At 35.9% G+C, this 27,566-nt stretch overlaps 2 protein-coding genes across 3 annotated transcripts; both read right to left on the bottom strand.

Moving 5' to 3' along the window:
- Nucleotides 1–1,473: 1,473 nt before the first annotated feature.
- Nucleotides 1,474–5,695, bottom strand: LOC129895034 (chaperone protein ClpB1). The gene is made up of 7 exons (XM_055970662.1): nucleotides 5,542–5,695; nucleotides 3,890–5,066; nucleotides 3,492–3,673; nucleotides 2,781–3,403; nucleotides 2,399–2,678; nucleotides 2,085–2,282; nucleotides 1,474–1,989 (listed from the first exon to the last, which is right to left on the bottom strand). Exons 2-7 carry the CDS (start codon nucleotides 5,040–5,042, stop codon nucleotides 1,690–1,692), a joined length of 2,736 nt encoding a protein of 911 aa, XP_055826637.1. The 5' UTR covers nucleotides 5,043–5,066; nucleotides 5,542–5,695; the 3' UTR covers nucleotides 1,474–1,689.
- A 4,641-nt stretch (nucleotides 5,696–10,336) lies between these two features.
- LOC129894294 (protein LEO1 homolog) lies at nucleotides 10,337–25,478 on the bottom strand. 2 transcript variants are annotated; one of them, XM_055969915.1, is made up of 12 exons: nucleotides 25,242–25,478; nucleotides 23,982–24,448; nucleotides 23,490–23,619; nucleotides 23,221–23,403; nucleotides 20,576–20,752; nucleotides 19,201–19,332; nucleotides 17,928–18,107; nucleotides 17,717–17,848; nucleotides 17,362–17,472; nucleotides 17,039–17,278; nucleotides 11,621–11,782; nucleotides 10,337–10,631 (listed from the first exon to the last, which is right to left on the bottom strand). In XM_055969915.1, exons 1-11 carry the CDS (start codon nucleotides 25,362–25,364, stop codon nucleotides 11,648–11,650), a joined length of 2,010 nt encoding a protein of 669 aa, XP_055825890.1. In that variant the 5' UTR covers nucleotides 25,365–25,478; the 3' UTR covers nucleotides 10,337–10,631; nucleotides 11,621–11,647. The 2 variants fall into 2 exon arrangements, with proteins under 2 accessions (XP_055825890.1, XP_055825891.1); XM_055969916.1 differs by having other exon boundaries at nucleotides 10,337–10,616.
- Between the last annotated feature and the right edge of the window lie 2,088 nt (nucleotides 25,479–27,566).

Raw genomic sequence — 27,566 nt, 5'->3', positions numbered from 1 at the left:
ACTGGGTTGGCACGGAGTCCAATATCTTGTCATTGATTAGTACGTAGAGTGGATGTGTGTAATTATTATTGGAGACCAAGGGCGGACCTACCTTGCCACGAGAGGTTATCCGAACCTTATTCGGCGAAAAATTATATTATTTATACATGATTAAAATAATTTTTTATGTATATAAAATAAATGTCGAACCCCCTTCGACTAGCTCGTGTGTCTACTTATTTAAATTTTAAACCCCCTTATTTAAAATCCTGAATCCGCCACCGTAATGGAGACTGATATAATATTAATATGGTGCAATTTGTATGAACCACAAATTCTACCTACAACTGACATTTATGATATTTTGAAAGAAAATAGAATACAAGGAAAACTGCTTCAATAATATTTGTACTAAAAAAGTATTCAAGCAAAGCTGTAGTACCCAACTTGTAGCCTGCAATTCTCTCGTCCTATTTCCCTTTTCTGACAACTCAAACGTTTTGTAGAAACGAATTACTACTAGCGTGTGTTTGATTGAATACTAAATTTAAATTAGGCATTTGGATAAATAATTTTAAATTAGTATTTGCATTTAAAATTATAATTTGAATTTTTAAAATCCTCAAAAAGTTGAATTTGAGATTCTAAATTGTAATTTCATTTTTTAAAAATGTAAAAATTGAGCCACGAGTTCACATTTTGTAAAAAAAAAAAAAAAAAAAAAAAGGTCATAGGAGGGGGGCGGAGGGGATGCATCATTTTGTAAAAAAAATATTCATATTTGATGTGAAGAGATTATTCGAACCATGTGAAAGAATAATTGACTAATAAATCTTTATAAAATTATATGTATTTAAAAGTTTTGTAATCATAAATATTTATTTATTAAAAGAACATGAAAATGTGAGATTAATTTATTAATTCGATCGATGTCTTAGAATATTTCTATATACTTTTACCATTTGTGTCGTCTTCATATTTATGAGAAAATAATAGGAGTACAACTTAAAAGAAGTTCAAATTATGCTAAAGAATCTTAATGCTAGACATCGAGTGTCTTTATCCAGACCCAGTTGTGAAATTTCAAGTGTATGTTGTTTTTGTTGTTAATCTTAATGCTAGACATTACATGGATAATTCTAGTGATCTTTTTTTCCCCTTCGATGTATTGTAAGTAAGATTTTATGGACAGTCTAGTAAACTTTTTACCCACTATGAGGTATTAAGTGTGATTTCATTTGAGAAGGGGTACTATAGTACAAATTGTCACTTTCCCTTTCATTTTTGCTAGTTCTTCTGCAATTTGATTCCCTCTATTGGGCCGGGTGTCCTATAATGAAGAGAAGCATATGAATCTATATATTGGGCTGGAATAGTTAGCAGGAAAGCCCAAATATTACAGTGAAGCCGATGGATCTATTCATGGGACTAGAATAGTTAGCAGGAAAGCCCACCTCGATCCATTTTAAAGACAAAAGACTTGCAAGAACAAAATCGGAACGCAAAGAGATTTGAGAAATATTATTTTTCAGCAAATCTGAGAAATACATGTCTATTTAGACATTTTCAAATTTCATAAAACAAAACAACATAATCAACAGAACTTGTGAATGTAACATATACATTCACTTCTTGTAGATGTAAAATTGAACAAAGGTTAAACAAGTAACAGTCATATGTTCATCTTTGATAAGAGTGATTCAACCTTCTTTACTCTGCCATTTCATCATCATCGTCATCTATTTCTTCAATCCTCATCTTCTTCACTACTTGAGAAGCATCATTCGTTGGCCCACTAGGTAGCTGAATCAGTACATCAGACTTTTTCCCAGTAGCAGCATTCACAAGCCCTCCATTATTCTCCACCCTGTAAGTTAAATCTTTCCCGCCATGTCCAGCATCTATGTACACAGTTGAATTTTCGTCGATTTCCTCCTTCACAAGCATCTTTGATAACTCTGTTACAACTTTCTTCTCCAACCACCTTCTAATAGGCCTTGCACCATACACCTGATTGCAATTGATAACGAAAGTTAGTACAACTCCATTGTCACACTACGAAAAAGGATTTTCTGAGTTAAAAAGTAGAGGATATTAGTACTAACCGGATCATAGCTCTGAGCAAGTATGACATCTAACGCGGCCTCAGTAACGCCCAAAGCAATACCCCTCTCAGCTAAACGGCCAGCCACATCTTTCAGTTGGTGACGGCAGACTTGCCTCAACTGCTCGTGTGATAAAGGATCGAACACTACGATCTCATCAAGCCGATTCAGTAACTCGGGCTTAAATTGCTTCCTCACCTGTCACCAAAAAACAAAAAACAAAAAGACAAGTGTGTTAGAACCTGTTGTTCTAACAAACAATGTAAACAGACCTGCACTAAAAAATTTGCAGTAAATAGGATGTTCGAACATACCTCCAGCATGACCATTTCGCGAGCCTTCTCCATGGTGCAGTTGCCACTTAACCCCGACAACAGATACTCCGCTCCCAAATTTGAGGTCATAATGATCACAGTGTTGGTGAAATCAACAGTACGACCTTGACCATCAGTTAATCTTCCATCATCCAACACTTGAAGCAAGGCATTAAACACAGCAGGATGAGCTTTTTCCACTTCGTCAAAAAGCACAACACTGTAAGGGCGCCTCCTTACAGCTTCAGTAAGTTGTCCTCCTTCCTCATGTCCAACATAACTGCAGACACATGGACATATTCAGCATTCATAACTCAAGAGACATAAAACTATTAATTATCTTAAGAAAAGTGTAGCTTCTAATATGTTAAAGGGTTCTTACCCTGGTGGAGCACCAATCAATCGGGCAACAGAGTGCTGTTCCATGTATTCAGACATGTCAATTCTGACCATCAATTTGTCATCATCAAAGAGCTGCTCAGCAAGAGCTTTAGCAAGTTCAGTCTTCCCAACACCAGTTGGCCCCAGGAAAAGGAATGAACCAGTTGGTTGTTGTGGCCTTCCTAATCCAGCTCTAGACCTCAACACAGCCTCACCAACAGCTTTAACTGCTTGATCTTGCCCGACCACTCTTTGGTGCAATCTATCAGCAAGACCAATCAATTTCTCCTTCTCATTCTGACCAAGCCTTGAAACAGGAATACCAGTCCAGCGACTAACTACTTCCGCGATCTGATCGGGTCCAACAGTCTCTGTTAACATTGTACTCTCATCTGTGCTACTCTCAAGATTTGCTATTGCAGCTTCCACTTCTTGGATAGCACCATATCTAAGATCTGCTGCTCTAGCAAGATCATATCTCCTTTCAGCTTCTTGTAAAGCATACGTGAGTTCATCGCGCTTTTGCTTAAGCCTTCGCAGCTCATCAATCCGTTCCTTCTCTTTCTTATACCTCATCATCAAAGGCTGGAGTTTGTCCCTCAAATCATCAAGCTCTTTCCTCACCTGAAAAGTAATTATGTTATTAACATACATACCCTATACAGGTTTCAGAACAATAGGTAAAAGCATTTCTGGGATATATAACACTTACTTCAACAAGTCGAGCTTTGCTAGCTTTGTCTTTCTCCTTTTCAAGAGCATGATGTTCAACTTCCAGCTGAATCCTCTTCCTTTCAAGATTATCAATTTCTTCTGGTTGACTATCAAGTTGAACTCTCACATTTGCGCAAGCCTCATCAACTAAGTCAATAGCCTTATCTGGCAAATGTCGACCTGAAGTAAAAATTTACAGATTAGTTATCTTTGTATCTAATATATCTAACAATAATTAGCGACACAGCCTCTGGCAGAAATGCAAGGCAAGGCTGCGTACAATAGACCCTTGTGGTCAGGCCCTTCCCCGGACCCCGCGCATAGCGGGAGCTTTAGTGCACCGGGCTGCCCTTTAATAATTAGCGACACAATGGATGATTCAACAAAAGTTCATACATGTAATGTATCGAGCCGAAAGCTGGGCTGCAATAACAAGAGCTCTATCCTGAATTTTGACACCATGATGCCCTTCATACTTCTCCTTCAACCCTCGAAGGATACTTATAGTGTCAGGAACACTAGGCTCAGCGACGTATACCTGCTGGAAACGCCTTTCGAATGCAGCATCTTTCTCCACATATTTCCTATACTCTTCCAGAGTTGTTGCACCAATGCACCTTAATTGGCCCCTTGCAAGCATTGGCTTGAACAAATTGGCAGCATCCATAGACCCCTCAGTCCTACCAGCACCTAAAACCAAGTGTATTTCATCAATGAAGAGAATTACTTTCCCTTCTGCATCTTCCACTTCCTTCAGTACAGCCTTCAACCTCTCTTCAAATTCACCTCTGTACTTAGCTCCAGCAATTAGTGCTCCCATATCCAATGCTATAATCCTAACATCAGCCAAATTACTTGGGACATCGCCTCGAACAATCCTTTGTGCTAGCCCTTCAACTACTGCTGTTTTACCAACACCAGGCTCTCCAATAAGCACCGGATTGTTCTTAGTCCTTCTCGATAGAATCCGAATTACTCTTCGGATTTCTTCATCCCTACCAATCACAGGATCAAGTTTTCCTGCTTGTTCCACAAGATCACGACCATAGGTCTTAAGTGCTTGGAATGTGGTGTCCCCTGTAGCACTTTCCACTTTCTTCCCATCTTTTCCTCTAAGTTTCTCAACTTCTGATTTCACTCTTGCTGCACTAAGACCAGATTCTTTCAAAAGATCAACAATTTGGGAATCTTCCAGAAGGCCTAAAATCAACAGATCAACCGCCAAATGGCTGTCACCGCGAGATTTCTGCAACGATTGAGCTCGTCGTAGCATTTTAATAAGCGATGTGCTTGCTGGAACTTGATCAGGTGATGGTGATTGAGAAGGGATTTTCTTCTTAGCTTGATTAAATACCCTTTCAACACCATTAGCCATCTCTTCACTACCAGCAGCATTGACAATCGCTTGCCGGAAAATACCACTGTGATCAGATATTAAAACCAAAGCCATATGCAGGGGTGTCAACTGAGCATGCCCTGCTGACACAGCCAGTTCATGTGCCTCAGCAATAGCCTCATTTGTCTTGTGCGTAAATTTTTCTGGATTCATGATGAATTACTGTCTTTCGAAAAACTGCAACAACAGAAGAACACACAATGAGAAAAACCATTAAATCAATCTAGAAAGAAAACTACGAAAATCCAACTGAAAATAATCATCCGAAACAAACTTATTCACTTATATTAACTAAACCCAACAAAAATTTAACTCATAAAACAGAGAACAATGATCAATAAGAAAAACAGCTAAGTTTTCCCAACCAACTCAACCACGAAAAAGAATTTACGGGTTCCATCAGACACATAAAACCGATCGACCATGCATGAATTCTCAATGGAATAATCAATTACGCACACAATGAAACAAGACCCAATCCCCCCCAAAAAACAAAAATAAAATAAAATAAAATAATGCACTAAGCTCCAGCTGAAAAAGACTATTTTCACAGCTTGAAAACGTAATTAACATCATAACAACTTTATCGATAACCCAAAACTCCCTTTTTTAAAAATAAAAAACTGAAAATGAATGGGACATGCAAGCATACCTGTAACAAGAACCAAACTGTAAGAGCAGATAATAATAGAATTCCTTTTGATGAATTCTTCGGAGAGAATCAAATTTGTGTTTGTGAGTTTCGACTGTTGTTTTTTTTTCGTTGAGAAGTGAGAAAGGAGAGAAGTGTTTATGTTAAGGGAAACGGAGAATTCTCGAAGTTTGAACGATGAGCCTAGAACTTACCAGAAAAAACAAAATGAAAAAGAAAAGCCTGGAAATTTCTAGAATTTTTTTAACTCAATAACTGCAACGTGGCAATGTATGATTTGTGTTTCTGGTGACTACTAGACTGAACTGGAATATAGATTTTTCACGCCCATATTTTGCATAATTCACTTTGGGTCCCATTCTTATCTCAACAGATTTTTTATTTTTTTTTATTTTTTTATTTTCTTTTTAAAAAAAGGTTTATTTTGCAATTTCTTTTTTAAGAGGAAGATGATTCAGAAAATAATTTCATTTGTTGTTAAAAGAAGCATATAGATTCAAAAATATATGAGCTACAATGTCACATATTTGAATCACAACTTTCTCCGTTTTAATTTACGTGATGATATTTGATTGAGAAAAAAAATTTAAGAGACAACCAAAGATTTTTGAAATTTATATAGTTATAAGTTATCATCTTTATAGAAATACAATTTCTACTATTACCAATAATAAGTCTAAAAATTTTGACCAAATATTTTGATACTTTTTGAAATAGTATTATAAGAATATATATTTCAATACATTAAAAGATTTTCTTTATTTATACAAAGTGTGATTAAGTTTAAAAAAATTGAATTAAAAAATGTAAAATTATGCATCTTAAAAAATAGGTTTACAGATTTTGATCAAATATTTTTGGTTTAATATACAGTTAATAACCAACTATTATTTAAATATAGATATATAACTACTAATTGATATAGCAATTAGAAGCTAAAAAAATTAAATACTAGCAATCGTGTGATAGCAAATTTGACTTTACAAAAAATCACTAAAATAAAAAATAAAATAATTACATTTTGTGATAATTTTTCAATTAAAGTAAATTGTTTTAAAATTGTATTGAACTTCTTGTCACGATCCAAGCCTAGGGCCTAGACGTGACATGGCGAATGAGGAATCCGAAAGTACCTCAAAATAGTCTCTTAGCATTCTTTTAGTCTTTCATAAGTAATGACAATAAATAAACAAGTGGAAATCATAATAGTAAATCTTCAACTTACATATGTCCAACAATACGTCTAACTTTTAAATTTAACGGGGCTAAGACAAGTCCCTAGCTAACCCTCAATCATAATAGAAAGAAATGTCATAGTAAGTGTCTAAAGATCTCAACATATCATAAGCTAGAAAGATAAAGGAGTATTGTTCCCGAAACATAGGAACTCACCAAAAATAGTCTTCAAACGAAATCTTAACTAGCCACGTGGAGGAGAAGGAGGAGGAGTACCGGTCCCTACATGATGATATCATGTAGGCAAAAGAGTATGCGTTAGTACTTTGAATATACTAAGTATGTGAGCATGCATGAACATTGAGGAAACATTAAAACATTTATGTAATATGAAACATAATGCAATGCATGCATAATCAATCATATAGATATCCTTTAAAACATTCATTTTGTGGGAAAATGACTATAACCGACATTTAAGACCATGCAAGCTATTACATGGAATCCAATATAACCCCCTTCATTGGCCGGGGAGACTACTTTTCGGGTAGAACTTCGTCAACTTCATTCATTTCTTTAACTTTAACTTTAAGGGCTTTCATGGATCCATTAGCTTAAGCCTACACGGGCTCCTATGTTGGCACATAGTTAATGAGACAAGGGGTTGCTATTAGGATTCCCTTAACGAATCCCACCTCAATGACCTATTTGGTGCTAAGTCAATCCCATGGAATAGTTTAATACTTCAAACTAGTCATAGCATATAGCTTGAGAATTCAAAACATCATATTCGATAGAATAGCTCATTAAAACATTTGGTAATTCAAATATGCAGGAATTGTCCTTATTGCATAAAGAATCCATCAGTCATATCATTTCATCATTCTTTCATTTCATAAGACTCTTTTTTGATCATAGATATTGCTTTCATAAACATTCATTTGGAGCCAAAGTTTTCAAGTCAAACTTCATTGAAAACATAGTAAAATCAGGTGGGTTCAAATCACTTCAACTTTCAAACATGAATGTAAATGAAATTATACATAAATACTTTGAAATCCATCAATTAAAAATCATGTTTTAAACAACCCACCATGAATTTCAAGAACCTTTAAAAAGCTAAATAGAGAAAATACTTCCAAACCATCAATTCATAATATGAAATCATTTTGCATCAAAATAGATCAATATTCATAAGTATAACTACGATTCATGCTATTAAGTAGAAATAAGAATTACCCATAAGAAAATCTTATTTGAAATCAAGAGATTTAGTTGAAAGAGTTTTGAACTACATGGGTGGAAGAACCCATGGATAAACACCCACATAACTTAGAGTAAAGCTTAAAGAAAATAAACATAATTTATCATATAATCAAAATACTTTAGGCATGAGAGTGGAAGGAATACTCTTATTGAAGTCTTACATACCTGGAATCTGAAGCGTTACTCAGAATCGAAGGACTTAATAAACACTCTTGAATCCTAGCATTTTTTCCTCGCCGGAGCGTTTTGTGTACTATCCGGGTATATGAATCATCGGAATAGTATTTCTACAATACTAAGAACTAAAACTATATTTTGAGAATGAGTAAAGGAGTGTATAGAGAGAAGAGTTGCTTGAGAAAGCTTGATGAACAAAATGATGAAATAAGGTGGCATTTATAGGTGTGAAGGAGGGACCTAATAATAACTAAAATAATTATAAAGAAAAATCTGAAAATTTAATGGTAGATTGTGATGTCATGGATGATGTCAAATGAATCTAGATCTTTTCATGGTTGGTGAGATGAACCTTCTTTTAACGGAATCCCCTTTTTTGGAGTTACATTTGAAAAAGATAACTTACTCATTAGAATTTGGTGTCTACATATGAATTGTTTCTCTAGAAGTCTACTTTCATGTTGTTCAAGAATCAATTGATTTGGAGCATCGTACAATGAGATATGAATTTTCTTCTACAAACATTCTATTTCGTTACAGCACCATGTCTTGCAATAATTAATTTATTTGACCTACTTAACCTCCGAAACTTAAAATATGGTCCACAAAAATTGTAGGTAATGATGTTCGGGTTATTTATAAATTTGAATCACCTAATTTGGACCATCCTATTAAAAGTTATTCTCAAAATACAGAAACAATATCATTTTCATCGAAAATTGAAACATCATATACAATATTTTTAGGGGTGTTACACTTCTAATAAATGGTTAGTGGATTAGGATATTAAAACAGAGAAGACCGATATAATAATCTTATGAATGTGAAGGGGAAAAACTTGCAATTATTGTATTTTTTTAATTTAATACAAAGGTGTGTATTCAATAATCCTTCTTTGGCATGGTTATTATAACATCAAACAATGGATATACAGGAAAAATAGAGAATCTGATTACAGGCTTTACAAGTAGGCTTCCTATATATATATATACTATTCAATGTTTTTAAAACTAATCGTGGTCAAGTTTTTGGGAGATTAAAAGTGTTAATTTTTAAAAAGTGAGATGTTTGACCAAGTTTTAGGAGAGAAAATAAGTGATTTTGGGACGTAACAAAAGTTATTTTCCCAGAAGATAAAAGAAGTATAGTTTTTTTCCCAACACCACTTTTGAGAAAATACAACTAAAAACACTTTAAAAGTTTGACGAAACACTACTTGTTGCTCAAAAGTGTTTATTAATTTGATTAGCCAAACATGAATTGTTTATCACCAAAAGTATTTTTCAAAATAAGTTGAAATCAAAATTTGACTAAAAAAGACTACAAATTTAAAAATTAGCCTGTGAAATGTTGGGACCGTCAAGCCTAACTTTAGAGTCGGCTATTAGAAATTTGAAAAGTTCAGATAAACAATTCTCAACTTCAATCTCAAGTGTCTGAAAGTTGATTTTGAAATGATTAAACTCTAACAACTTTATAAACGTCGACTATTCCTTAAACAAAGTCCTAAATACGGCTATTTGTGCACTTATCCAAAGAACCAACGGCTGTGGCTCAAAATCTCAGTTTTTGACTGGACGACTCTAAATTCTTGATTGAATAGTAAAAGCTTCATAGGTTCTTTCTATCTGGACATAGGTAGTTTGCATCTCAATAGATATATCTATTTCATCGAGCCTTTCTTTGAGATGGTGCCCAGATCGTTGCCCTTTTGGTGCAGTGCAGGTCGAAACTTACCCCACAAGAGATTTCACTACCTTCGGAGACCAATTTGAAAGATTAGCTGAAATAACTGGATTTTGGGTTGTTCCATCACAAAATGGCTCAACAAAACTACATTAAAACAGACAAAGCATCTTTGCCACTATAAGCAAGAGCGCCTGCATTGAAGATATCCAGCAGATGCTTGGAAACCTCAATCATCCCAGAAAACAGAAGCCCAAACTGCTCCCCTGGTTCTTTGCAGCTAGAATAAAATCAAGACTGACCAGATTTTAGTGAATCAGTTCCACATGATCTCTATGGGACTTTTTCAGAAAGCAAACTACAAGAACAGAAACCGAAGGGTGCAAAGCAAACATGCTTTTGCCACTCTCTTTCGTACAGTTACAGAATAACTGCTGAATTGAGCAAGGGGAAAAACTGATGAACATGTAAAGAAAAGACAACAGCAAGCTGTACTAAGTTTCAAGTTTCATTTATAAATACGTCACCGATAAAAAACCCAGGTTATATCCATCTTAAACAACAATTCATACGACAGGGAAGAAAAAGGTAACATCAGTTCTGCTACGGCTCATTGCCAAATTCAGCATGAGAAAGATATCTGAAAGTATAAACCTAAGGGAGGTCATGATGTATAACTGAACAACATTCAGGCTCTTGATGCCTCTTTTCAAATCCCAGGCTTTTGAGCGTCCCATTCCATCCTGTGACAATCTCCTGTGCAAATTTGCCTGGCAAATGCAAACCTGATCAAGAAAGGTTGTGAACACTTCAAAACTTCAATCCCAAAAATCCAGTGTGCATGCAGTTTTGTGAAAACTAGAAAAATAGGTCCTTACAGATAGAATTTAGCACTTAAGTTTCAAAGCAACTCTGGTTAAAAGTTGATAAAAGATGTACATATATCTCAAAGAAAACCATGCACCACCGCTTCACCATCATTCCTAACTCTGGATAGTATACATACAGATATAATAACCATTATAATTTTTTGCTAGAACCAATATGATGATTCATTAGCTGATGATAATTTTACTACTACTACTCTACCAGACTACCACAAAGAACTTCTTGACCACTGTGCAGCCACAAACTTTATATACTTCCTCAGTTTTCAATTTGTTTGTTTGATTTTGACTTGGCATGACGTTTAGAAAGTAAAGAAGACTTTTGAAACTTGTGCTCCTAAACTAAATATATGAAGAATGTACCAAAATGTCGTTTAATCTTTTGGTTTTAAACATCTCATGAGGAAAGTTGGAATTAAAGAATTGTCAAAAGAAAGAACCACTAAAAAGGAAAGTAAGCTAAACAAATTGAAACAGAGGAAGTAAATAACAAAAAGCTTTCCAGCTCACAATTTCAAGATGTCTTTGGATGGAAAATAATTATTGCAACTAGTCTGCAAATCTCACTAAAAAGCCATGCACTTGACCTAGTTCAATTGCTACAGCCAAACGCCAGCAACTACACATAAACTCCAGTAATCAATTTACAAGCAAAACAGGACGTTTGGCAATTAATCTTTCAACGGATGCAATAAACTTGTGATTTAGTAGAGTTGAAGACAAAAGATGATGGGGCAAAAAAACTCTCCAGAGCAGAGACATGTATATGCAAGATGAAAATACAACTCAGTATGTCATACATTCATCACAAAAAGAAGCGTTGACATCTTATCACAGAAGAAGCATGTCAGACAGGGAGCTTAAATTAGTTCACATCCAACACTCACTTGTCTTAGATTCCATGCCATTACATGTTAGTCCTCATCACTGTCATAAACAATTGCCATTCTGCGATGAATTGGGTTCTTCCTTGGAGGAGATTCTTCATCTGACTCAATCCCTTTCCGCTTATGACTTGGTGCTGATTCCCTAACATTTTGCTTTGGCTCCTGATGAATTTTGAACCACAAAAAAAAAGGAAGAAAACTTTAACAATCAAAATTCAGATAAGTAAATTCATCAAACTGCAGGGAATTGGAGTCCCAACTTAATGATTTAGCATACAAAGCAGTATTAATCAGCGCAGAACAATTCTTTTTAACCATAATAGGAAACTCCAAAAAGAACTAGAAGGTACGGGTAGAAAGCATATTTCTGTGATCCATCAACTTTAGAGCAGGTAGGAGGTAGCATGTTAACGGGGGACATTCTGGTTCCGAAGATTGAAATTTTAGATTGATTTCCCTGTGATCTATGCTCCCTTCCAATTTTTCCTCTAGAAGCCAGACACCATAAAAGTGTGTAGCCTGCGTCCTGCTGAGGTGCAGTTTTCTAAGACTGAGATTGTTAACAAGGTAAAATCCTATTTGGATTACTTGTTGTCAACCAAAATTAAAAACTAGAGTGAACCATGTATACCGTCATTGAATAATCAAATTTTACTGGGAGATCCCCTGATTGCTGCATTTGTTGACTCCAAACAGGACTGATCACCAAATATGATGGTCATCATCATCATACTCAGAAGAATCAAACTTTAGAAGAGAAATTAAAGAAAGAATGCACAGAAGGAGAGTGAAAGATATAAAAGGCAGGAAATTTTTCAAGATCAGTGCCATAAATATTTTTCCATCTACCATTAAAATCTACAGATTTGTTATTTTCATACTGTTTCTGAAGAAATCTAGTTTTCTTTTTTTTGACAAAGGTAACAAGTTTGTATGTATCAGCACTAAGGTTGCGATCCCAAAAATTTACATCACAGAGCTACAAACAACTGAGTAGGCTAGGCTCAGCAACCATAAAAAGAAAAAAACTATCTTGAGGTCCTATTTCATCTTAGGAGGATCCTAAGATGTCTATAATGGCTAGAGGATCATCTATATGCTCAGAACTACACCAATAGCAACAAGTGATAATGCAGTTCATTTTAATCCTATGTAAAAGGGCTACTGATACTTCCAAAACATCTTGAATTTCTCTCCTTCCAAATGATCCACATATTGCTGCTGGGACAATTCTCCATCTATTTTTGTCTATACTGCCACTACCCTCATTGATCCAGCTTACTAGAGCTTGACCTGCTCTTTCAGGCATAGTCCACCTTATGCCCCTGAGGCTAGTAAACAGTTTTCTCTCCTTCCAAATGATCTCGTTTGTTTTGAAGTTAGATTCCATTTTCTCTTCCATTATGTTTGTGTACCGGAGTATCCCTCTTATCTCATCCTTGGATGTCGCTAATGCTGTCTCGGCATGAACATAGGAGCACGAAACACTGAACATGCATTTTCATCTGGCCTCTCACATGGAGATTAAATTCATTGAAGAATACTTCGCTAATCATACTGAAATTATTTGGGAAGAGGGAAGAGTAGAGATTGGGCAAATTTATGTGCTGGTGGGGACTGCCTCTGATAGCAGTCATTGGCTTAGGTAAATGCAATCAATGATTTGGTAAGTTGAAGAAGGTGGCAAGCTGCAAGCAGTATACGATACAAATTTAAAAGAAAGGGTCGATGGTATGTGGTAGGTGAGGACAAAAGTTAAATTTCGGCGATTTAAAATAGCGCTTCAAATTCTTCATTATTGTTGAAGAACTACATCGAACTTGGAGTTCTGCGACAAGAGGGGTTGCTCAGGTGGTAAGCACCCTCCACCTCCAACTCTAAGGTTGTGGGTTCGAGCCACCACGGGAGCCAAAAAATAAAAATAAAGCGGAAGCTCCTAGGGAGGGGTTCAAAAAAAACTTGGAGTTCTGCCTTTCACTTCGAGAACTTTTCCTATACATCGAACTTAATGCATTTTTCATTTTATTTAAAAGATGGAAACTAGAGAGAAAATTGCATAACCAGATATCAAACTAGCTAAATACCTAAACCGTTTTGAAAATCCATACAGCCAGCCTCAAGTTGGAATCTGGTAAAAATTAAGCAATGAGGTCAAGTAGTTTGCCATGTCAAAAAATATGAGCTCAACTATTCTGAAAATCAATATAGCCTTCTCGTAACACACCTCATTTCATCCATTTATTTTATGTCTTACATATTTTTTCTTAATAGGTAAAAAAAATTAACTCATACATTATGTGTAACCCATGCTGATTTATTGATATTCTACGCCTTAAATAACTATGCATTGCAAATACGACCTCACTAACTTCTCCAAAATGGACTTTTGCACCTGCCTACACCGGCAATGGTTTACTCTTGTTTACTATTGTGTCATTCTTGCTGAGGGTCTACCGGAAATAGACTCTAATCTCTACCCTCCACAAACCCCACTTGTGAGATTACATTGGTGTGTTGTTGTTGTACTATTGTGTCATCCAGCATTTCAATTTCAAAAACCTTATATCCAAGCATTAGGCCCTAATATTACCGGTGAAGTGACACCAAGGGCTCACTCAAACAAGTAAAATTAACTCATTCATGAAGTGGAATGTTTTGGAAATATGGAGTGGAAAACCATCTATTCCTATACGCATGCTATTATAATCTGATCTCTTACGATCTATAAAATCCAATTATATTTCTAGAAAAATAAATTCAACCGGTAGAGGAAGACTAATACCCCGAGAAAATGTGACCTTGCATCAAAAGCATGAAATTTTAGAAAGAGTGCATTACTTTTGAATAGCCCTAACGGGCCTCCATGCATGAGGACAAGCTACCGTGAGAAAATGAAACACCAGGAACACGGAACAACTCATGAGACATCCATATTTCGTAAGTGATGAAACGGATCGCATTCATCATCCAATATTCTTCCTCCCTTGCTAACAAATACCAAACATTGACCAATAAAAGGAAATTGCTAGAAAAAGGGAAAATACTTTATGTTTCTATCGAAACCCCGATCATATCATTTCTTCAAGGCTAAATGAAGAGGACATTTATTGTAGTCGATAACTCAGGCAACTTCGATGCACTAAAAATTTTGATTTTGCTCAAGCGATGTAGACACTTTAGTTTCAACTCTAAAGCACTAGAGAACCATTTTCTTCTGCTATCGGAATAGCACCTAGGCAGATACTACTCATCTTGTATTTTGTTCCAGTTTTCCTTTGCATTGTCCTCTTCTGAGCATATTTAACATTATGAACTTCGCCAAAAATTTTAGTGTTTATAAAGAGTCTTCTTCATGGGAAATGTTGACATGGATTCTGTCAGCCTGTTTAGTTGCTTTAATTGAACCTCGTGATTCAATTTCTCCTTCTAACGACATCCAGGGTCAATGAACCAAACCCTTTGTCTTGAGACCCTATGGTAACGTATCCCTCATTTCCGTGCAATGATGACCACCAAAATTGCTACAGAAGCAAAGAAACAATTATTAAGTATCAAGCTGCATAATTGCTTCAAACCTTGATCTCCTTTCCATTAAAGTCTTAGGTCCAAAAAGGTAGTGAACAGCGGGCATCTATAACAGTGCGTCTTTGATGTAAATCTTCTTACTCCATAATAGCTCTACATACCAATTCTAATTATTTAAGCCTCGATCCGAACTAATTTTGAGTCGGTTACATGAATCCTTTATATCAATCTCGTCCATTAAGGCCTTGTTAAGAGGAATCATAATGAGCAAAGTTTTTCTAAACTAGTTGTCCACATACCGCCAAGGGTCTACTGGAAACGACCTCTCTACCCCCTCAAAGGTAGGGGGTAAGGTTTGCGACTCTGCGTACACCCCACCTTCCCTAGACCCCGCTTGTTGGATCACACTAGGTTTTGTGGTTGTTATTGTTCACATACCAAAATCACCTTTATCCGAGCTTCCGATCAACAACACTTTGCAAAGCTCACATTGGCAGAAATAGTCCATATATATCTCATTTTCTTACCTAAAGGGGTCGACGGACAATAAATACCAAAGCGATCAATGATATAATTGTAATGCCCCATTTTGGGAGGCACTGCATCTTGGAGACATATAGTGTGTATACAAACACTTAATTAGAAGTTTGATACAATTACTTTTCTTTTTATATTAAAAGTAACATCCAAGCCAACTTGTGCATGCCACGACTAATTCGCCAATTACCAGCTACCTCCCATCAACACATGTATCGAGTTACTCTACTCACCAAGGCTAGGACAGATGGAAAGATTCTCCTGGAATTTTTGCCCTGGTGGATTTCTTTCTCAGTTAATATTGTCGACTCTGCCGGGATTCAAAATTTGGTTCTAAGTTTGTTCCTCCACATCTCAGACTCTTTTACCTCTATGGCATCCCTTGGTGGAGTATGGTACAATCATTATAACGTGCTTCTATTGTTCATTAGAAAAATGAACTTCAACCAGAAACTCCACAGGTTAAATTAGCGAGGCAAGTTGTTCATCAAAAATATTAGCCAAGTTTTAGGAACAAAAACTCGAATTCACAACAAGAATTTCTTCCAAAACCTCTAACAACAAAAATTGCCTTTTCAAAAAAATGAAATTGAATTACCTTTTTATAAAATTAAACACTTGAACAAGTGTTTTTTATGCTAAAAGCATTTATCATTATTAAATCAGATCTAATAAAATTAGTAGTATTTTCAAAGATTCGACGACTAGATGAATAAGCTAGATAAGGTAATTATCCTTTTTGAAATCCAAGCTGGCAGCTTTGTAGCTTTTGTCCTGCTCGTAGATATTTAATTTAATACGACATAACAGGTTTCACATTTTGAACAGTCCCATCTCCAAATTATTACACAGTCAGCACACAGAAAAACCAGATACAGCAGTTGATAGCTTGTAGTGCCACAAAATTGATGCAAAAAAGTAGGGGACAGGGATATGGCAAGCAGCCCATGTGGTCTTGAAAGTCTCACTAGCATATCTAGCAATCATTAAGGTCTTACTCAGCAACTCCAGCTGAGGAAGCCTTACCCTGATCAGCATGTTTATAAAACTATCCTCAAACAAATTACTGAGCAGAGAACATCTGACACGTCTGCCCAGGAAAATGGCACACAGAGTCGAACACTAAATGAATCTTGTTGAACCATCTCACTAATTTATATGAGAAGGCCTATGTGTTTAGGAAGTTTACAACAGTTCTGGGACAAGAGTTTAAAACTGGCAGATTAAGAAATAACAAAAGTATGGAACTTCCCAGTAAAAGTTTAAGCTTCTCACAGTTACCTATTTATTAAATGCAATACATGATCAAGAAGATTCAGATGGGCTATTACTAGACAGTGAAGAACAGTTTCCTACCTCAGCCTCCTCTTCTGACTCTTCATCATATGCTTCTTCCTCCTCGCCCTGATCACGCTCTTGCTCTTCTTCATATTCCGGCTCCTCCTGGACAGCCCTTCTACGCGGTGGAGACCTCTCTTCTTCCTCTTCATCCTCTTCGGTTTCATACTCAGACTCCTCCTTCTCGCTGTCATCAAAATCAACAGGGCGTCGAGAATGCTTTGAAGCAGGCAATGATGTTTGCCTAGGAATATCTTTCTGAAAGGGGAGAATCTTCAGGTTAGCTGAAAAAGTAACAAAAAATAAGGGGAAATTTCTTTGATTCCACTTGATTTTTGAACCTTTTTTGCATTAATGATTCGTTTCTCAGCTTGAGCTTCCATCTCTAAGTCTTCTTCAAAGCGACGGCGAGCAGCAGACCGTCGAGAGTCATAGTAATCAGTATCCTCTTCCTGATAATGGGAGAAAATTCAAATAGGCAGATATGATAGATCAGAGTGGCAACTTTTTCTTATGGAATGCCAAGTAGTTCGACTAAAGTCTTCCACAAGGCAACACTTATATAAACATTGAATTGTGTTGAACAGATAATTCACCCACTTCAGAGCAAGCAGGGAACAGGAGGTTTCTATATATCATGCCACTGAATAATGCTTTCCTACAATATGCATGACAAATGAAAAAAAAATATCTAACCTCCTCAGGCACATCCTCCAAGAAACCAGGAGAGAGTTGGCGTTCCCTACGTAACGTAGGCATGTATTTGCGGCTGACCTTCTCCTTTTTCCGATTGAGGAGTACACCTGCTCTGATTGTTTGGCTTTCAGCCTTCATAGACAAAAAGAAAGTCAAAGTCAACTTGCCAGCTATAATGTAAAAAAAGCAAAATATAATCCATCAATTTTACCTTCTCCTTTTGCTCTTTCTCCCTCTCAGGGTCAATGTCAGTGAAACAGTTCTTCACTTTGTAAACCTTCTTATGACGTGAATCAACAAGGGCAGTCAATAAACGGTGAGAGTTCGATGTCAATGATGAAGGCATAAACCTCATCTTGCTTAAAATTCTCCCTTGTGATTGAAGTATTCCCTGCGAGTTAGGTGTTTATGCTAAGGATCACAATGCAATAAATGTCATAAAGTACATAGACTGTAGGTATTGAGATAGAAAAATTTAATAGTATTCAATCCAAATATGATTCATCGAAGTTCAATTGCAGCAACAATGTTAATATTTGCAAGTCATAGGTGTCAACCTGATATCAAATCCGGTTATGTAGGCTGATCTCACACTTAATACTAGTATACTACCTAACTTAAAGTGGAACAGCTTTCAGCTTCTGATCCCTTAATATTTAATAGGAATAAAGAAGATATAAAAAATATAAAGAATCAATCGATAACTGCATATGAACTCCCTTGCTAGCCAAATGTCTAACTGGTAGTCTTCACTGAACAAAAAGTAGCATGACAAAGGTTGAGGGATAACGTATTATTTCCTTATAAAATCTTGGACAATCTCATTTCATGAGCTAGCTAGCTTTTTTAAGGTTCAGTTAAGCCCAGTCCCAATGTACATTTTCTTTACAACATTAGCTGGTAATGGAAAGAAGTATTACTATATTAGGTGGAAATTACTCTGATAGAGAAAAAAAAACACTATCATAGTTTGAATTTGAATAGCTAAATGACTTTGAATTCTTCAAAGTCGTGTCAGTTGTGTAGATATTCATTAACATTGGAATGGATAGAACGCATCCCAATATAGAAAGAGCACATAAATTGGGACAGACTGGTCAGAGTCTGATATCAAATAATAAGAGGGGTGAGGGAGACATGCAGCCGAGCTTTTGCAAAAGGGAGAAAGATCACAGGTTGAGGGAGGAAACTGGTAAACTATCTGAAAAGTTAAGGAGAAAGGAGTCTTCCGGTGGTGAGGAAAGATAAGCAATCCAGGGATGGATTAAGAGACAACCAGGAAGTAATTACTCTTGCGTATTGTGATCTCTACAACTTATCCACTGATTAAAAAACATGTGAGGACCTCAAAAAGGCTCAACTACGTACAAGTTCCTCTTTCTTTTGTGAAGTTGTGTGTGTATCTGCTGATTTGACGAAAGGACCACTATTTTTCCAGAAATTTCCCAGCCAAAGTAAATAGGATTTTGCACGTGAGATTTCACCTTTCCATGTCTAAGAAACAGGTGTGAATGATCATGCTGCGCATCTTGCGTAGATATGTCCAGAACTTCATTTCCAATCATTAATTGCACACTGCCATCAGACCATTCCACAAAGCGTGCATTGCTTTCTACCTACATACAGAAACATCCATTCAGTCAGTACCAGGAAATGCTATATGCAGAAATTTTCTTGACCTGTGAATCCAAACTCACATAAAATAATAAAGTGTTCTTGAAGTATGACCAATGATAAATAACTAACAAGCAGTCCACCTTGTAGAGTTATAGAGACATGCAAGTATCTGTTTCTACTTACTTTTTTTTTTGATGAAGTAATAAGAAATTTCATTGCTGGCTTCAAGAAGATGCAGAATAGTACTATCTGTTTCTACTTTCTATGTCAGTCTCTATGACTAATACACGAATTTCCTTTTAACCATAACCTTAATCTTATTTTGTTGAAGGGGAATTTTACTTGTCATTGCATGGTCCAGCTTTGAAAGCTTTAGCTCCAACATAGATATCAGCGGTATTTGACCAGCCACCAAAGACGTCAAAGTCAAGATAGCCTATTAATATTTTTTTTAAGAAAGACTAGAAACATAACCTATTATATATTAATTATTACCTCCTCATTTTCTTGATTTCATGTTCATTTGATGTACCTTATGCCTTTTATTTCTTCTTTTTTTCCCTTCGAAAAGATCATGCTTCAGTTGGGATTGGGATTTGAACCCAAGACCCCCTTCAGAACCCACTTCTTTGACCACTAGGCCACACCCTCGGATTTTTCTTCCACTAACATTTTGATAAGTTTAACTATTATGTGGAATAAACACTTCAGAACAACAAAAGTTCCATTTCTTTAACAGAAAAAAAATCTCCTAGCATCATCAGACAACACATGCCATAGAGCTCAACTTACACTGATGAATCAACAAGCATGTGCAACATAAACAAGTGCAAAATTGCTTATTTCATATGATTTCATTTTCTGAAACCATGCCATGGCATATAAATATAACAGAGTTTATGCAAAAGTTCACTTGCGTATGTTCCCAGGGTTTCTTTACTTCCCTCCACCAAACAGTATTATTAACTAAGTACATAGGCTTCTTAGATGTAGATTCATTAATCACAAAACGTCACCTTCATCTATGCCCGAGCATAACTGTGTTGAAGGTGACGTTTTGTGATTAATGAATCTACATCTAAGAAGCGTATTAATTCTCTCATGAAATCCACACAAACTTGCCTAAATCATCAGGAAAATCAGAGATGAGATGATTTTCTGATCCATGCCCGAGCATATAGATATAAACGAGTTTCTTCAAAATCACTTACAGTTTTTTTTTGAGAAATATAATTCACTTACAGTTGTTGTGCCATCAGGCTTTCTAACTTTCCTCCATCGAACAATGTTGTTAACTAAGCTTAGGCGCTTCTTGGATCCAGATTCATCAGTCACAAAAACGTCCTCTTCAACATATGTTTCTGGATCAAAGGGCTTGGGATCAATGCCCATTATGTTAGAAACCTTGATCATGCTCATCTGCATCATAAGAAAGTGGACAAATAAAAAGTTCAGGATTACGCACCAAATGATATTATCAATCATTAAGGTTCCGGGTTGATAAAAAAGGCGGAAACAATAATGACAAACATGAAAGAAGTTCTAAATATTTGACAACTCCACGTGAGCAATAGCAACATGTAGACCAACTGAATTTGCTGTATAAAAAGAAATAACCGGACCACAGTTAGTCTGATTGAAAGTTTTCCCAAATAGAAGCTTAAAATCTATCCAAGGTTTTCAGAGGATAAGCCATGATATAACCACCTTGGATTTAAAGAATCCATATTAGAAATTGGACGGTGGGTATATCATGGCTTATCCTCTGAAAACCTTGGATAGATTTTAAGCTTCTATTTGGGAAAACTTTCAATCAGACTAACTGTGGTCCAGTTATTTCTTTTTATACAGCAAATTCAGTTGGTCTACATGTTGCCATTGCTCACGTCGAGTTGTCAAATATTTAGAACATTCATGTTTGTCATTATTGTTTCAGCCTTTTTTATCAACCCAGAACCTTAATGAGGAGAGTGAAGTTCTAAAATGTCTGAAAATGTGTGCAATTGATATGGCACCCGGGCCTGATGGATTCACCATGGGTTTCTTCTTAAAATGCTGGGAGGTGGTAAAGGAGGACGTCATGAAAGCTTTCTAAAACTTCTATGAGCAGGAAGTGTTTGAAAGCAACATTTATTACTCTCATCCCAAGGAACTGAGAGATTTCAGACCTATCAGCTTAATAGGCAGCACCTACAAGCTTTTTGCTAAAGTTCTGACAGAGAGAATGAAAGGGGTAATGGCTAAACTTGTGGATTCCCGGCAAATGGCTTTTATCCAAGGAAGACAAATCATGGATGCAGAGCTGATAGCTAATGAGGCAGTGGATTCCAGACAAAAGCAAAAGAAACCTGGAATACTTTGTAAGCTAGACATGGAAAAAGTATATGATCATGTTAATTGGAAGTATCTTTTGATCACAATGGGGAGAATGGAATTTGGGATGAAGTGGATCCAGTGGATCAGACATTGTATCACTGCTGTGAATAAAGAACTTGATGAATCAGAGCAAAGCCTTTAGGATGAAATCTTGTGGAAGTTCAATAATGAAGAACAATCCTAAATGAGGAACGGAGAGAACAGAATTTTGGAAGAATGCTTGGCATGAGGCAGGTAGGCTAGAGGTCTTGTATCCTGATATATATTCTCTAGTATCTCACCAATAGAAGACCATAGTAGATCACTAGACTCCTCAAGGGTGGAACTTCATTTTTAGAAGACAATTAAATGATTGGGAGATTCAAGGGTAGCAGATTTTTTCAACACCATTGGGCAATTTAATGGACAGGAAGGAGGTCAAGACATTTTGTGGTGGAAAGGCAATTGGAAGGGCAATTTTAAGGTGGGTTGTGCATACAACTGGCTGAACCACACCAATCAACCTCAAAGTCACTGGCCATGGAGAGGAATCTGGAAGTCAAAAATCCCACTCAAAGTGGCATGTTTTGTCTGATTGTTAAGCAAAGAAGTTGTACTTGTACTGACTCAAGACAAGTTATAAAGGAAGGGGATACCATTATGTTCTAGATGTTTCTTTTGTGTGGAAACTGCTGAGACAGTTAACCATCTCTTTCTACACTGCAAGATAACTGGCCAACTATGGAGGTTATTCTTGAATCTTAAGGGTATGTCATGGACCATGCTTGCCAAGATCACAGAAGCAATCCAGAGTTGGAAGAGTTGGAAGGAAGCAGGAAAGCAATCCAAGAACAGAGACAGATGGAGAATTGTCCCGGCTAGTATATGGTTGGCAATATGGAAGGAAAGGAACTCTAGAGCTTTTGATAGTATAGAGACTAGTATGCAAAAAGTCAAACTAAATTGTCTTATGCTACTATGTTTTTGGTGTAATCAGTTATACTCAAATGATACTATCTCCATAATTGATGTACTAGACTCAATTTAGTAAAAGATAGTAGGATTTGAAGTACATGTTGTAAAAATTGACCAGTACAGTTTTAGTACTTTCTTTTGAGGAATATACGAAGTTACCAGTTTCTAAAAAAAAAAGAATGTCTAATACTCAAATGAGGAAAAGGTGGGGAAACATTCTTTGATCCTCAAGTTTCATACTGAAAAAAAAAATATAAATATATATATATACATATATATATAAGGTGCCTGCCCTATTTTGGCTCAAAAACTATAAACAGGCAAAAGGTTTCAAAGAAAAGACTTTTAAAGCATTGTAAGCAAGAAGTTATTGTTTTTCCTCCTCCTCTTCTACAGATGATAGAATTAGAAGATGATGATGGTAATAATGTAGTGACAAATATAACGGACAAGTGTATTCTACTGGTTAGTCTAGATATGAATCATTCAGGGTAATGTTTCTGAAACACAAAAAATATTTTTGAATTACATCAGTAGAAACAAGAAAGAATACTGACGTTGTCTGAATAAGTTGGTGGTGGACGCAATGGAATCTCCAGCTCTAATGGGGGCCCAACTGGTTTTTCCTTAGTTTTAGATTCCACATTCTCTTCTTCAGACTCGTATCCGCCATCATCTTCAGGTATAATATCTTCTTGCCTCAATTTTCCATAGCTATTTTCTTCTTCCATTGGGGATATCTGCAATGAGAAATATTTAAAATCCATAAGTGAACCAAACAACTACTGAAGTTGAAATGTACTCCTCATTGAGCACTTGTACAAACATTTTGCTCCTCATCGATTTTATTCTGAACAACATAATCAGCCTCTTCTTCGTCCTCTGAATCCCCAAACACATCACGAATCTCCGGAGCAGAGGATAAGTGAGCCTCATCTTTCTCTTCCCCAGGAGACCTACAGCAAAACAAAAGATCACTGTGATCAAAAAAAAATTGGATGCTACAAAGCAACATCGCAACATCAGAGAAGAATTCCTTTCACCAAGATGAGAAATCAAAATTCCACCTGTAACCAAACCTTTTATAATGTTTTTTGCTACTGGTCCACATATGCTATATGATATCGAATGATATGAAGGATTTACAACGGATAAACTCAAGCAGAATCAGCAATGAGCAGTTGCAATAGGACTCATGAGCTGGTTATGAGAAGACCGAAACATGTTTTTACATTCTCCCCGGGCAAAAACATCAGGAGGGAGGGGAGGGGGGGAGGGGAATAGAAGTAGAGACAGGAAGGAACAGACAACCAATTACCTTGGACTTCTTGCTTGATTTACTTCCTCATCTTCGTTGTCACCATAGTGGTTTTCCTCAGATCTTTCTGATTCACTGTCAATTACTTCCCGCCTCCTACTAGTCACTACTCTTTGACCATATTCTTCTTTTTCATCACTCTCTGAATCTCTTCCTTCACTTTGTACCCTCTGATCACCAACCTCTATTTCCTGAGAACTCTGATCTCTTTCACCCTCACTCTCTCCATGCCCAGGATCAACATCTTGCATTTCACCTTCACTCTCCATCTCAGCCTCCCCTTGGCCTTCTACTTCACCTTCACCTTCACCATCCCCATCACCTTCACCATCACCTTCACCTTCACCATCAACATCAACATCAACATCAACTTCTCCATCAACATCACCTTCTCCATCAACATCAACATCACCTTCTCCCTCTCCTTCGCCTTCTCCTTCAGGTTCCACGCCTCCATCCCCGTCATCCTGAAGAAGAAAATAATAGCATTCAAAGTCTAAACATTTAGGTAACCAGACACAAATAAGAATGAAAAATGTGAATTCCAATTCCAAGAAGCAAAGGTAACATTGACTGAAATTATGAAGCTTTTATTTTGTTTGACCAAGACATTAACACATAAGAGCATGTTAGATCACCTCAAGTATTGTCATCAAATAGAGGGCAAAAGATAGAATTTAAAAAAACTAAAACAATCAAAGAAAACTATACAACTATGGCCCAACAAATCTTTGCACGCTACCGCTATAAATAACACCAATAGGCAATAAAATTCTGCCTGAGAGAGAATCATCCGTGATTCCAACCATCTGTACAAAATGTATATATCAATGATGATAGGAAAAGTATCCCTTAATTCTTAATTTTCAGAAAGGATTCGACTTTTACAAATTCATGCAATAGGAAATTCAAAGTTAACATTGTAAATTGCATATATTTCAACATTCATTAGGCTGCCATGCCATAGAACAAGACAGTTCATTCAAACCACTGAGCTGGCTACACACATTCAAGTATAGATTGGTACTAAATTGGATTAAACCTACTCCATTTCTCCCTCCGAAATCATTCTTGTACAAATGGAACCAATAAACATACATGATATAAATTATAACCAATTAGGGCCAAGTTTAACAATTCAACAGAAAATCAACTAAAATCATATCACATTAATTCACTGACTAAAAATTCATTACGAAAACAAGTCGATTAATCGAAAACAGAGAAATTTGGATTTAAAAAGTTTTAAAAAAATCGAACCGAAGGCTGACGATTGGATTCGTGTTCGGATTCAACCTCCTCTTCTTCTTCCTCCTCCTCTTCGGATTGGTCACCGAATAGGTTTTGCATCATCTGATGCCTCTTCTTCTCTTCACCCACCATAGCTCCTCTTTGCTCTCTGTCTCTCTCTTTTTCTCTTCAATTCGGTGCTTTTTTAGCCTTTTTCCTCAGTTTGGGAGACTGTTTTGTAACGCCTCTCAGAAAACTGTGTGAAGCTGAGTAATATCCCACCTGTATTTGAAGTTTTCACTAAATTGACTGCCTGTTACATTTAAAATATGACAGACCAATAATAATTGCTTGTTTTTTCATATTTGTCACAAGCGGTGACCGATTGTGTTCTTTTCAACACGTAGCATCTTAGCGGTGACGGAGATTGTCTGGGAGCGAAACAAACTGTGGGTCCCTATTTGTAATCTGAGTTGGATTTATTCACAACAAGGTCAAAAATGTTATAAACTGATTTTGGGCTTTAGTTCTTTAAAGGAAAAGTCATAAATGTCCTTGGTAATAGTCAAAGTATGATTGAAGTGATTTTATAATAATAATACTTTCATTATTATATGATATGCTTAATGTGAGTGTGCCATATCAATACAATAATTTAATTTAATATTTTTTTCATATATTTTTCTTTTTTTTTTACACATCCATATCATAGTATCATCATCATCAAATTCAATTATCGTGACATCATCTTTGAATTTTTCAATACAATAAAAGTCATTACGATGACCGTCAAATTTACCAACGACTACCAAACTTACTATCGTTATTTCATTAATGACTATTAAATCGACTGCTACTAATTTCATCAATCACCGCTAAATTCATCATTATCCATTTTAACAAATTAAATCTTAATTTTTTTTCTTTTTATTCATACAATTTTCTTCTTTTTTTTAACACATCCACCACCAAATTGTAATTTTTATCATATAATCATCATCATCATCAAATTCAATTATCGTAGCATCATTTATGAAAATTTTAATATCATAAAAAGTAATATCACGACCGTTAAATTTACCAACAGCTACTAAACTCACTATCATTATTTTGTTAATGTCTATTAAATTCACCACGGCTAATTTTATTAATCACCGCTAAAATCATCATTGTCATTTCCAACAAATTAAATCTTGAAAATTTTGATATCATAATATCCAATTTAAATTTGAAATTTGGCGATGCCTTTCAACGGAAATACATAGCTTATTAAAAAAAGGCATAATAGAAAAAGGTTATAAGCATTCACCACTACTAATTTTATGAATCTCTGATAAATTCATCATTATCATTTCTAACAAATTAAATCTTGAAAATTGTGATATCATAACACCCAATTTAAATTTGAAAATTGGAAATGCCTTTCAACTGAAATATATAGCTTATTAAAGGCATATAGAAAAAGGTTATAAGCATTTGTATTATAAAATTGATTTTCAATAAAATGAAAAGATATATGTCATAGAATCATTATCATAAAATACGAGCCTAATTATACATTTGTTTCATGTGAAATTATAAAGAGAAATATATTTTATATTTGAGGGGAAATTATCCATAATTTTTTATATAGAAATTTCTATAAAATGAAAATATCTCAAGTTCTGAATGGATTGGTGAAATTATGTAGAAGTTTCTATAAAATGAAAATATCTCAAGTTCAGGATGGATTGGTGTGGTTTCTATACGCCTAGGACACCAGAATATCGAACCATGAACGAAGAAAGGCGACTTTCCTGTTGAAGCCCTTTGTATTAATTTCTGACCGCACGGAATCTCAAGAAAGCTTTGCTTGGTAGGCGCTGCCTACTCACTCGGACAATGCTCTAAACATGAAAGTGTGCAGTTCCGTCCCCTTCTCCCATGCTGAGTCACAGGCAGGCGGCCTCTCACGAGAAAAATAGCCTAATTTCTCTTCTTTCTTTTTGATTTCAGCTTTCTTTTTTTTCCAAGGGTCCAGAAGGCCCCCTGTTATTTTGAGGTCATATCTAGTATTCAGAATTTGCCTCGATTTGGTACCGCTCCCGCGTATTTTTTCCTTTGATGAAAAAAGTCTCAATTTCAGTGCTACATCTTGTGGATAGTTCTCCGGTTCGGGTACCAAGGAAATGGAGGATTCGAACCACTACTTCTCTTTATTGTCGTGAGTGGGTATGTCGTCCTTCTTTGAGCAATATTACAAAGCCCCTCTCTTCTTCGCTCAAAGAGGCAATGCACCCTTTGCTTGAACGGTACTTGATTTATAAAGAATGATTCTTTTGAAGTTATGCGGACTTTCTAAAAAAAATGTACTCG

The sequence above is a fragment of the Solanum dulcamara genome, chromosome 7 (genome assembly GCF_947179165.1).
Source record: "Solanum dulcamara chromosome 7, daSolDulc1.2, whole genome shotgun sequence".
Taxonomy (NCBI): domain Eukaryota; kingdom Viridiplantae; phylum Streptophyta; class Magnoliopsida; order Solanales; family Solanaceae; genus Solanum; species Solanum dulcamara.
This window is presented reverse-complemented; position numbering and strand designations above follow the sequence as displayed.

What these genes read in the sequence shown, in the direction of transcription:
- LOC129894294 (XM_055969915.1), bottom strand. Translation starts at nt 25,364, where the DNA reads ATGGTGGGTGAAGAGAAGAAGAGGCATCAGATGATGCAAAACCTATTC. An exon ending in AGAAAGAGCAAAAGGAGAAG is followed by an intron (nt 17,849 to 17,927) that starts GTAAAATTGATG and finishes TTGTCTATGAAG; the next exon opens with GCTGAAAGCCAAACAATCAG. An exon ending in TGGAGGATGTGCCTGAGGAG is followed by an intron (nt 17,473 to 17,716) that starts GTTAGATATTTT and finishes TCCCATTATCAG; the next exon opens with GAAGAGGATACTGATTACTA.
- LOC129895034 (XM_055970662.1), bottom strand. Translation starts at nt 5,042, where the DNA reads ATGAATCCAGAAAAATTTACGCACAAGACAAATGAGGCTATTGCTGAG. An exon ending in TTCGGCTCGATACATTACAT is followed by an intron (nt 3,674 to 3,889) that starts GTATGAACTTTT and finishes TTTTTACTTCAG; the next exon opens with GTCGACATTTGCCAGATAAG. An exon ending in GCGAAATGGTCATGCTGGAG is followed by an intron (nt 2,283 to 2,398) that starts GTATGTTCGAAC and finishes TTTTGGTGACAG; the next exon opens with GTGAGGAAGCAATTTAAGCC.